The following is a 12679-nucleotide window of genomic DNA, read 5'->3' as shown; positions in this document are numbered from 1 at the left end:
TGTCAGGGCGGCTAGGATCTGGAACCAACTTCCAAGAGAAGTCGTGCTGGCTCCTACCCTGGGGGTCTTTAAGAGGAAGCTAGATGTACACCTTGCTGGGGTCGTTTGACCCCCAGTACTTTTTCCTGCAGGGGGTCAGACTTGATGATCTGCTCAGGTCCCTTCTGACCCTACTAACTATGAAACATTTACATGAGCATATTTTACATGTAAACATTTGGTTTTATATGCCTATTGAGTGAAAACTTGATAAATCTGATGAGAAAATGGAGATTCTAGTTAAGCCTACTGGCAACAATGATCACATTTCACAATGGTCTAAAAGCCCAGCAGAAAAGGTGAACAAAGTAATTGCTCATAGAACAAAGTTGTCCAATCAGTGTCTGACAATGGATGTTATGAGAATGGGTAGAGATGGCCAATATCAACAGAAATACGGCCACTGAAATTTAGCTCACGTTTCATCAGGACTCTGTATTCTATCACTCTCTTTTCCCCTCCTATACTTATTTAAGTGTGCAGTATTCCAATAGTATACAGGTCATTTAAAAAGGGAATGAGGCCCATTTACTAGTTTTATTTATTCAAAATGCCCAAGAGGTTTTTTGCAAGCGTTGCTGGATTTTCTGGAGCATCTGTACTGCTGCACTTCTCAGGGATTTCAGGATATGCCAATTCTTACCCAAGTTGAAGTAACAGCTCAAGTAACATTTCTTTAAAAATGTCCATTAGTATTAGAAATGAAAATAAGGCACATTATGAGATCTCTCCTTCCTTAAGCACTTAATTTTCCATTTCTGACTTCCACAGTATTTAATTCTGAAGTCTCCAACAAGAAATCTGCAAGTTATATATTAGGCCTGAATTTCCAAGGTAAAAATCAAGCAGTAGAAAAAAAATGTTGAAATTGCCACCCTTAAGAACTTCTCTACATAAAAGAAACAAAAATAGGAGGAAATAAATCCAGTTTCTCATTCCTAACTTACAACAAGACAAAAAAACATGAATAAAAGTATCTGTAATACACTGTCACATTAGTAACAGTAACAAATTCTTGAAATACTTAAATTCACAGAAAACTGGCCTTCTGACAATATAGCAACTATAAAAAAATAATATCCATATTTCACCAATTATACCAACTTTTCTGAAGGGGGAAACTGGAAAAAAAAAAAAAAAAGGTTATATGGCACAGAGCAGTGCTAACCAAATGGCAGCGAGCTGGCTGCTACTCGCCACATCACTCCAGCTGCAACAGTGTGGTGCAAGGAGCAGAGTGAGCCCGAGGCCACGTGGGCATGAAATGCAGTGGGGGGTGGGCACCCATAGTGTATGTGGAGTGCTTGGGGTGGCAGGCAGAGGCACTTGCACAGTGTGCAGCCCAGGGAGCCCACAGCTCACCCTGGTGCGACCTGCAAATATGTGGCCAACACTGCGTTTGGCTTCTGGCCACTTCAAACTTGGACAGCCCTGCCACAGAGGAAGCCACTATCACAGTTAGAGTTACGTGTCAAGCTTCATGCCAAGAACTCTGAGCCAGCTTCCCCAATAGAAGTGCAAATTTGCCATGCATACATATATTTCAATTTGTTAATTAGACTTCTAAATTAATTAAAAGTTGCTTAGGTTAAATATCGACATAAGGTCTTATATACACAATCAGTTTTCATGTAATACATATCCACTTACTGTAACAAGATTAAAGGAGATCTAAAGCTCTTTACCATCTATAGAATATAAATGTTCTAAGCAGATCATAACACAAAACATTTGCACTAAAAACATATTGAAAAAAATGACTTCGAATTGCAGTACAACTTGGAATCCCTGTAACTTCAAACAGTTATTGTACATATCATCCTAAAAGGGTTCCCTATAATTACTGAAAATTATTTTGAGTACTAAAAAGAGAAAATACTGCTTCATGGCTCATATAAACACTTAGAAATCCACATGTATAATAACATATATATTTATGATGCAAAACAAGCAGCCTTCATAAACAAATATTTGAAATACTTCTGATCATTCCAAACCACAATCTGAGCAATTTTACATTTGTGCGTGTAAAACATTTCAAATGAAATGAAAAATGAATTTAATTTAAATTCATTTTAAATTAAACATTTCAAATGAAATATATGAATTCATATACATAAATGAAAATGCTATGCTTTTTTTTAAAGACAAACAAAACAAGTTTATCTACATGCTCTTACAACTCACAAATATGTTCATGAATTTCTAAATTTCAAGATCATGGTTTGCAAACAGAAGTTTTTCTTTGCGGGTTTTATTTCTGTATATGCAAGGTCACACATATGCAAGCTGCATTTAGAGGCCTCATACTAAATCTAATATCTTGCCTGAAGGTTTGGTAGGACTATGAGTACTGAAGGCAGCAAGGGATTTGGAAAATCCCACGCATTCCATGGAGAACACTACTACCTGGTGTGGGCTAGGCATAGGGAAGTGCCTACCTGCCAAAAAGAAAAAACATACACTGTACTTACAGTAAAGGAATACATGGCTGTTATCAGGATACTATAAATGAAATTGCTTTTAATGTTTTATTTACCATACTCTGACATTACTGAAAATCTGGTACCTAAAATTAACTTAAAAATCTTTCTACAGTACAGTATTAACAATATCACAGAGTGTATTTACCACAGTTCACTTCCCTTCCATATTCTTATTCCATGGTAGGATTATCAGTTAATTTTAAAACTATTTACTTTGTTATGTTTAGGATACAATACTGGAGAATAGAGTAAGAGAAAGTTATATATTTAAATTCTACCCAACACAAGGTATTTTATGCAATGAGAATGTTTACAAAAGCAAGTCAAATTTTAAAATTTTAAAGATTTTGAAACAAAGGAAATGTGAACTAACCAGTTTTTGTTCTCAGTTGCATCTGTCCTCTGCTAGCAATATGTGCTCCACCTCCAAAGATAGCAGACCACATTTTGTCATTGAGTGGATGGGCCATAATCCTGTACAGCTCATTACTGGAATGTGTTGCTAGGCCATGTATGAACAGACTAAGATAGACCGATGTTAGAATTTCACAGAGTAAAACTGTGAGTGCTGGCTGGGCTTCCTCCCCAGCAGAATTCAAAAGCCGTATTAAAGCTGTAATTCCTAAAATTAAAAAGAGGAGGAAATATTTTCCTTATTAGACGATACATACATAACGTTACCAGAAAAAAAAACAACATCCACTCATTTACACAAGAAAATACTGACATTAAAAAGATAGCGAAAATTGCCTAAAAAAACTCTAAAAAGGAATGAGGTTTAAGTTTGGTATTTTAGACATTTTTTGCAGCTTTGTGTATTAAACATCTTATTAGCCGTAACTCCAGCCATTATGCAGGCATGAGCAAAAAAATCATTAAAACACTTAAATCACAACTCCAACTACACAAATTAGGATATGCCATAATAAGGTTAATAATGTAGCCTTAATTTGGGTCCCTTGTATTAAGCCATTATGACATAATATATAGTAACATGGCCACATGCTATTTTTTCCTGCCACAGGCTCCCAGTAGGACAGGATTTCTGCTTCATTCTTTGAAGGATTAGGAAATAGGTATTTCTCTCTCTCTCTACATAGAAAGTATAGTCCATGAACTTGCTGAAATGCACATCATTAAATTCTGCGCTGGAATATAAAATGAATAACTACCTCATTGACTCTCACTATAGTATCTGTAGCACCAAGATGAATTAATTCAATTTCACCCTGTCTTTGAGGTAAAGTGGCATTATTCCCATTTTACAGCTATGGAACTAAGGCAAGGGAAGATTAAGCATAAAACAGTCAAGTACCCATTACTTTTGGGTGCCAACTTTGAACAAATTCATCTCATGAGGGCATATTTACTGTTGCTTGGTTTATCAAGCAATGTTCATGTTTTTACATCTGAAGCACAAATCTCTGCCATTCAAGAGAAGTATCCAACTATTCTGTGTGTGACTAAATCTTATTCTAGATTTGGGAAAATGAAGCATTTCATTTCAGATCTCCTTACCACTCTTTAGCTATCAGAGGTATCATGGGTATAAGCTCAGGGAAGAATACTCTAGGCCAGGAATCAGCAAACTTTTAGCAGGAACGGGCCAAATTAAGGCAATTCAGTCTGAAGTTAAGCTGCCATGTCTCCTGCTGCTAGTTCACTGCCAACATATTAGCGACCTAGCCACTGAGGCCACTTCAGTCGATGTCCCAAGCCAGATCAAGCTCACAGGCAATTACAAACCCTTGTTCTAGAGGTGCGTACGGCAAGGGTTGTTAACCCCAACAGTTGACCCAAGAGTTAATAACCCTTGGTCTAAGGTTATAGATGTCCTGTCCTTCCATGCTCTTTCTGTACCCCCTGCTCCTATCCAACCCCTTGTGTTGGTACCAGCCCACCAACCCAAGCTACTATCAACTCCCATCTGACTCCCGAACACACACTGCTGCTGTCAAATCTGGTCCTCACTACACAGTACTGTTGTCAGGCAACTTCATCCCTCCATACTACTGTACAGGGAACAACGAGAGCATGAAGGAAGTCACACCGCTCAGCATCTGTGCCTAGGGCCATGCTGACCTGTGTGTGCAAGAAAAATCATTCAATAGTGGAAAAACTCATTCGTTTCCTGCATCATGTCGAGTGCCAACAGACTCTTCAGAGAATTTAGCTGCCTAACAAAAAAATATCTGAATAAATAGATTAAATTGATTTTTCAGAGACTCGTATGTCAGCCCAAGTTGAGCAGATTTTCACAATGGCAAAAGGCATATGACAGGACTTTATTGTCCTCGTCTCCCCCCCAGACCATGGTGGCACAACAACTTCTCAGTTACACCGCTAATATTTGTAACATATGAAACCAAGGCATTTAAACCTTGTACTCGGAAATAACTGACCCATTAAAAAAAATAACAGAAGTTACCAAGAATTCAGTGCAAGGCAGACATCCCACATTGTACATTTCAGTATCAATGATTAAAGTCTGGCTAAACTCAAAACAACTGAAAACATGGTCTTATACTGGCCAATATCAAGCAATCTTAACTGCAGACTATTCACGTTATACATGCACGATTTTTGGCATGCAAAAGAAGTAGAATTCACTTCATGATAGCAAATATCAGTATTTCCAACACATTACTTAATTTGTTACAGAAAGCCACATAACATTCAGTGACAAAGGTCCCCTCAACATGTTACATGCATTACACAATTCATTTAGACAGGCTACATGAGCAAAGGAACTATCATGCCATAAAAAGGTCTAGCCAGCTATAAACTCAGAGCTGGAAAACATGCACTAACTTTATAGCTGATTTCTATCCAGCTTTAATTTGCATGCATAGTAGGGTTCCCCCCTGCATCTAGGAGCCCCATCAGCTGACAGGGCTCCCAGCCACAGGGATTGAACCATGCAGTCAAGGCTCCAAGTGTCCTGGCAACTGAGGGGTGCTGCCAGGACCAAGAGTCCTGGTGGCTGTGGGACTCTGCTGCGGGTGCTCAGTACTTCCTGGTGTAGGGTGAATCCAGGATGGTGATCCTGGACTCCCCCTTGTACCAGCTAAGTCATGATAGGATCTGATGCTGCATCTCACAATCATACCTCCTGCCATGCATGTCTGGAATGGCAGGAGGAGCAATTATGTGGACCATGCATTAGATCCCATCGCACCTTTACCTGTTTGTGTAGAGGGGCCCTAACATGCAGTATGGCAACATGAAATAGCTTTATGGTATTTGTAAGTATTTCAAAGTGTAGGTAAGATGCCTGCAAAAAGAAAAAAGGGATCAAAGTACATAGATGGGAAGGGGGTAGAGGGGGACACCTTAGGTACCTGGCCACTGAGCTGGTGGTGTATTTGGAGTTACGGTTTCATCTAAGCTTGCTGCTCTTAATGAATGGCGCTGGGTAAGCAACAGTGTTTGGTACACTGTTCCAGTGAACTGGTTTGCTTGTAATGAGCTGTGAAAAAAATAGCGTTGTTTTACATAAAACATCTTTGAAATTGTGTTTTAAATTAACCCAATATAGAGGTTCCCAAACTTTTTTTTTTATTGTATACCGTATCTCAGATTTACCAGCTGCCCACATACCCCAACCAGCATGTTTTATATTTTAAACCCGTAAATGCCAATTATTATAATTATTACATTATAAATGAAATCCATCATTACACAATTTCTCCCACATACCTCCCAGAGTTGTCTTGCGTGGGGGTATGCATACCTGTTTGGAAACCCCTGATCTCATACATAATCCTCAATGTGACAGTTCTATACTTAGTTTTCAGGTGTCTGTTCCCCAAACTTCACAGTCTATATCAGCGTTTCTCAAACTTCTGATACCTGGGGCACACCTCCTGGGTTAAAACTGGTGGCACATTTCACTTGCCAGTCCCCAAGCTGGATCTGGTTTGCAGGCCATGATCCCATTGCATAAGGTCAGCATGGCCAGGGCCCTGATCCCACCCACTTTTTCACAGCACACTTCCACCACTCTCACAGCACAGCCTTCGGGAATCACCGATCTATATATTATAGTGCTGGTATAGTGAGCTATTGGTTTAGCAGTGTTCCAAAAACTGCTTTTCTTAGATCTTTACCTGTAGCTGTGGCCACCACAAAGGCACTGATAGATGCAAGCAGAGAGTGATGCTGCTAAAGTATGCATTACATATATCTGTAAAACAAAGTATTTATAATAAAGATTACACTTCAAAATTAACATCTGTATAGACTATAGAGTTCTATTCAATAAAATACAGCAGTATACCAAACTGATGCAAGTATGGCATAGATACCTACTCATAACAGTCATAAGAGTATAAACTTACACACGCTGCTTACGTGTTTAGAGACCTAAGTCTTTCTGAATACAAAAACAAGAATACTATTGCCAAATACACAGTATTAACTAGAAATTTTCATTTCTAGTACTGATAATAGTTAAGCGTATTATATTTATAGCAGAACATGCACACAAACAGGCAAGTTTAAGAACTAATCATCTCAACATTATCTTCCAGAACATATAATTTAAATGCATTAGAAAGAAAAATAGCATTAGAATTGCTGACTCTTAATTAAAAGTTAGAGCTGAATTAAGAGTTGCAATGAGGTTTAATGTTATATAGACTTACACTCATTAAAGAGTTTCCAGGCTGTCAAAGAACCTATTTATTAGTTATAAGCAAAATGGAAAATACAGAAAAAGCTAGAGTACTTTAATAAAAAGACTTACTTTGTTATTCTGGACATCTGGATGAGGTGGTGAATCAAGGTCTATTATGGCATGTAGTATATCATGGGTCAGGTTACTGAGGTGCAGTAATGGATTGGCCACCACTGTTTTGGCACTGGCTGTACAGGCAAATAGAAGTGGTATAGAATTCTGTTCTCGCAGAGGACTAGAAGGAATTTGTATCAACTGTTCCTTTAAAAAAAAAAAAAAATTATTTCAGCAACTTAGTAAAGGCAGATCAATAGTGTTTGGTGTTTTTTGAACTGAAATGTTAAGGATAAGTTTTTTGACATCATTCAAATTAGGTTTATATAAATTCTGAAATCACGTACAATTAAAACTGAGTTATGGTTTTACAAAAGCCAGGTACATATTATGATATCAAAACAAAAGAGGAACATTACATGTCTCAAATTAAAATTGTATTTAGCATGCCTCTGGAACAAGAGGAAAGTACCTACCTGCTGAGATTCTTGTAAAAGTAAAATCAATTCCATCCTCACAGATGCCAGTCCTCCACCATGAGATCCATGAAGTATACAGTAACTAAGGAACATTCTCAGGAGTGACTGGTATTTTAGAAGCCATTGCCGTCTTGTTAGAAAATTCTCCGTCTCAATCATAGCTTTCTGTTGGTCAGGTGACTCTTCAGTATTTTCACTTAATGAAATTTTGTCTACCACAGTAATCCCAGATTTCATCTCCTCTACTTCAGCACTGTAGTCACAGGTTTTTTGAAGAGCTACCACTTCCCTTTCAAGCCAATGATAAAGCTGGTACCTCAGCTTCCCACCATCTACCTCATAACCTGTTGACAGTGTACGAAGCTCTACAGTGAGAATTTTCAAACATGCTCTAAACTTCAAATGTGCTGAGATAATATCTTCAGATGGACTTAAAATATCAGTTTCATCAAGTGCACTGAAAGATTCTGTGTAGCTGGAACTGGTTTCATCTAGCTTTTCACTGGTCTTGGGTCTGGATTTCAGTTCTTTCATTATAAGAGAAGAATCTTCACTTTCCTCATCTTTGTCACTGTCCCACTTTAGTTCCAAAGGTTCATCTTGAAATAATAAACTTGGCTGGCTCCAATCAAAAGAAAGAGCTGAGCTTGACTGCTTATCAGATGAAGCATCTGAAGGTGATCCTAAACCATTTAGAACTGGTTGTGACCCATCAACAAGAGAAGATTTATCTTGGGTTTCTAATCTTACTGGAGAAGATGGTGAGCAGTCTTTACTACTATCTATTAAGCTAGGAGTTCTACAAAAAGACTTTGAGTTCTTGACCACTTTTGGCATCTTTGATAACACTTCCAGAGCCAACATGGGACAGCCAGTTTTTAAATGAGCATACGCTGTGGTGAAGAACAATCTTCTTTCCCCTAGATTGATTTTATCCGCTAGTCCATTTTCTACAGTTAAGCATATGCGTGTGGAAGATGCATCAGAAGAGCCAAAATGGCGTCTCAATAGAAGTGGATGCGTCCTTAGATAGTTATAGAAATTAAACACTGCAGGGTTACAACTTGATGAGTTATGTCCATCTGTAGATCAAAACACAACAAGGAGAAAAATTCTGTTTCAAAATGTTCATCTCCAACATGCATACAAACCCACCATATACACCTGAATCCAAGACGACTCTGAATTTAGAATGACAACCCAATACTTGGATTCTAGCCATACAAAATTTATAAATGTGTTATACGGGTAAAAAGTGTGTGCGTGTGGGGGGGAGAAGGTAAGGGGGGTAAACCAGCAGCTGTGGTTCCAACCCTAACCCAAGTTTGGGGACAGAGCTGCAGCAGCTGCCCACCTTCCCAATGCCTTTTACTAGAGTCCAGGACAAGGGGTTCCCCCCTCCCAACTTAAATGGGGGAGAAAGTGTCATCTTGGAGTCAAGTAAATACAGTAATCAAAAGTCTGAATAATCAGCGTAATATAACATGTCCAGGTATTTTAAAGTTTGGTGCTTCTCCCTATTCACACCTTCACCTTGCATATAAAGTATCTAATTCTAGAGGCTGCTTTTAGATGACTACAGTATCCCATTCACTACCTGTTTCATTACTACAACAAATGGTAGAACTTTAATAACCTCAATAGGAGCAGAGGTATGCCCTCAGTTTAGAGAGACTATTGCTCAATTTTGCTTACTTTTACATCAGTTCAGATACAGTAATTAGAATGCTAAGTCTTACTTTTTGCAATAGAAAGTAAAGCTATTGCCTTCACTGTGTCATTATCAAAATGACATCTCCTGAAAAATGAAAATAAACGACTAACCATTCTAGTTCGCCTTACTAAGAATTTTTAAGCTCTGAAATGGATGACAGTGGAAATCATAAGGTAGATGTTATGGTTTCTTAGCTGTTCCTCTCCTGGGAAGACTGCTCCAAAAAAAGTGTATTGGAAAACTTCTTAGTAACACAATTTTATAACATAATACAGCTATTAAATCATAATATTTATAAGCAAATGTTCATATATCATGTTTATATGCAAGTTTATAGCAATACTGAACAAAAAAAAGAAAGTGGATCAGCGTAACAATTACTGTTTTCAGTCTAATGTGAAAGTAGCACTACTAATTCAAGACACCAATGACTGTTCAATCAATATTTTGGGAGATATTGTTCCAAAAATGAACAACAGGCATCACTGGAAAGCTGGGAGCATAGGTACAGGCTGATCTGCACATGCTTCAGAAGCAAAACTAAGAGGAGAAATGGAAGCCTTAGGGTTTGGGATAGCCAGAGTAGAATCTGTTGCATTATAACCACAGCCCTACCGCATTAAAAAGTGATGCCTATCAAGAGTCAAATGAGAAACTGATTATAATTGGTGTCAATTTTTAAATTCAAACTCAGAATCGTTTAATATTGAGATTACAGATGAGAACCTGTCCAAAAACAGTTACAACCAAATGGCAACTCCTCATTAAGGTTATTCATTCATTCATTACATCAATTTAGAAATGAATTGGAAAGGATCACAAAAATAGTACTTTACATTTGTAAAAGCTTGGCTCATAGCGTCATAGTTATTCAACTGTGAAACACTTTACAAAATGGATTAATTGCCACTAGGAAAGTGACCTTTCAAGTAAAAATTCTGGGCTAGACCTACTATAAGTATTTAGGAGTCTAACTTGCATAGCAAGTTTACAGACATGAAGTATTTCAAAAGCTTTTGTTAAAACTCAAGATCACAGGAAATTCAGGGGCATAATGTCTGAAATTCCTAAAGGTTTTAAAACTTGGTGTTACAACTGATCTTTCTTGACTCACAGTAGGTTTAAAGAGTCTTCAAAATTAAAAGATATGAATTTAGTTTTGATGGCTTCAGAGACTGGCATGAAGTATTCAGAAAGGCTCTTGAGAGTGTTTATGTCACAACACATTTGCAAATCTGTGAATCACCCTGGAAGATCTCTCTCAAGTAAAGACTACTTATACTATACAAACTAAGTAGCATTATATATCTGGGGCTAAGAGAAGGAACTAAAAACATCAAAATGATGGTCCTTGGGTTCGGATGAAAAGGCTATATTAATTTACATTTTTACCTTATGATTGCTGTTGGAAAAAAAGCAGCTGAAGATGACTCTTTACTAATTTTTAGGATTTTTATTACAAAGCTATTCCATTTACACTGGTTCTACAAGTTGACATTCTTAAACAGCGAACTGGTTAAGAACACACTCCTTTTCTGCTCATGAAAATTATTATTGACAGTTATACTATAATCTGGTTATAAACATATTTTTAAATATTACTAAGGCCAATTTTACCAAGGTGAAAAATAAATATGCATTGCACAATTCATCTTTATAATGGATTAAATGAGGTCTAAATTTACAACACAAATACCCAATTAAAATGAATTGGATAGAAGATATTTAGATACTTACCACCATCATCTCCAATGGGCTGCTTAATCAGAGTATCAAGAGCCCTCCTATAATCTTGCAAAATCCAATAAGCCATACTTCGTAGAAAGGGATCATTGTGTATGCTGGATGAACTCTCTTTCCCATGAAATGAACTTCCCAAAATCCTCTTCTGTAGTATAGATTTGTAAGTACTGGATACTTCAAACTCTGATTCATAGAGCCTCGATATTACAAGAGCCAGCTGAATATCATTCAGCTTTTCAAGGCAGACCTAATTTACAAAAGAAAAATAAAGGGGGAAAAAAGAATACTTCTTTGGTTAAACAAGCCACTTTAAACAAATAGTTACTGACAGGACATACAAGTAAAACAGTGATGTAAAATAGGATTTGAACAAAAATTGAGTTTTAAGTTTGCTAACAGTCTGGTAGGAAAATGTCACCAGAAAATGTCATCAGCACCACAGGCCAGGTTTGAATTATTAAATGTACTCAACAAATATTTAGAGACAAAATCACAAATGTAGTACATTGAGCAACAAATTCTTGTGATTACTAAGTTTGAAGTAAAATTCTGATAAAAACACCGGTCCTCTGAGTTAGTCAGCATACACGTAACACTTCATAAAGCTTTTTCTGTGTGCAATAAGATGTACTAAATGAGCCTCATTACCCTCACACTGAGTACGTTTTACTCCCAACTACTGCGAGATCAGGGCCAGATAAATGCTTTCCTTGTGAAGGGGTCTCTACGTTTGGGAGACAAGTTACACCAGTTACCAAAGGACACCCACTTTCAGGTTCAACAATCCTTCTGTTTCCTCTATAACACTAATAGTTGAGAAAAAATTATTAAATGCATTTTTCAACTGATGTGCAAATATCACAGAAGTTGCACATAAGACATTCAACAACATGGGATAAATCAGAGATAAAGTAAAATGCAAGTTCAGGTTTCAATAAATACCTAGCTTAGTATAATCCCCAATATAGTAACATAAGACATTTCGCTATTGTGATGCACTAAAATCTCAGCTATTTTTGTTACCTCAACTGCATCTTTTAAATGACCAGCCAACAAGAAAAATGCTGCAGAATGTTCAAAACGCTGTTTGCCCAGCAAAGAAAAAGCATTCTTTAATGCTGCTTTACGCCATCTATCTTCAGTAAAATTGTTTCCAAAAAACTTTGTCATCTTAGCTTCTTTTTGGGACCTGCCAGATTTTAAAAGAATTAAAAACATTACCACGTTATTAGTTTAATATTTATTCAAAAGCTGCCCCAAAATTTAAATTTATACAATTGCCTAAATATGAATGTAAGATTTTAGATAGTAAACATTTCTTGGAAGCACATCAAGTACTAACACAAAGATCCATTTTTAAATTGAAGAGGTGAATATTATTGGCAAAGGAATCTTAAGTTTTTAAGCCTTCAAGTAGCAGAACAGGTGAAGACCTTGCCTGTACCCCTTGAAAAGTCAAGACTAGTAATTTGATAGTTACCTGAAA

At 37.1% G+C, this 12679-nt stretch overlaps 1 protein-coding gene across 8 annotated transcripts in view; it reads right to left on the bottom strand.

Annotated features, from left to right (window-relative positions):
• Positions 1-12679, bottom strand: part of DMXL1 (Dmx like 1) — a 136774-nt gene that overhangs the window by 47143 nt on the left and 76952 nt on the right. For 4 of the 8 annotated variants that reach the window (XM_090038425.1, XM_090038426.1, XM_090038427.1 and 1 more), the window contains exons 22-29: positions 12217-12382; positions 11188-11440; positions 7734-8818; positions 7273-7464; positions 6635-6711; positions 5867-5994; positions 2899-3147; positions 2367-2480 (exon numbers count right to left, since the gene is read on the bottom strand). In XM_090038425.1, coding sequence (XP_089894551.1) covers positions 2367-2480; positions 2899-3147; positions 5867-5994; positions 6635-6711; positions 7273-7464; positions 7734-8818; positions 11188-11440; positions 12217-12382 — 2264 coding nt within the window. The remainder of the gene's footprint in view (positions 1-2366; positions 2481-2898; positions 3148-5866; positions 5995-6634; positions 6712-7272; positions 7465-7733; positions 8819-11187; positions 11441-12216; positions 12383-12679) is intronic. The other 4 variants (XM_090038428.1, XM_090038430.1, XM_090038429.1 and 1 more) reach the window with 1 other exon arrangement.

The sequence above is a fragment of the Crocodylus siamensis genome, chromosome 3 (genome assembly GCF_052110815.1).
Source record: "Crocodylus siamensis isolate JL-2025a chromosome 3, ASM5211081v1, whole genome shotgun sequence".
Taxonomy (NCBI): domain Eukaryota; kingdom Metazoa; phylum Chordata; order Crocodylia; family Crocodylidae; genus Crocodylus; species Crocodylus siamensis.
Note: the sequence above shows the minus strand (reverse complement) of the source record. Positions and strands in the feature narration are given on the sequence as shown.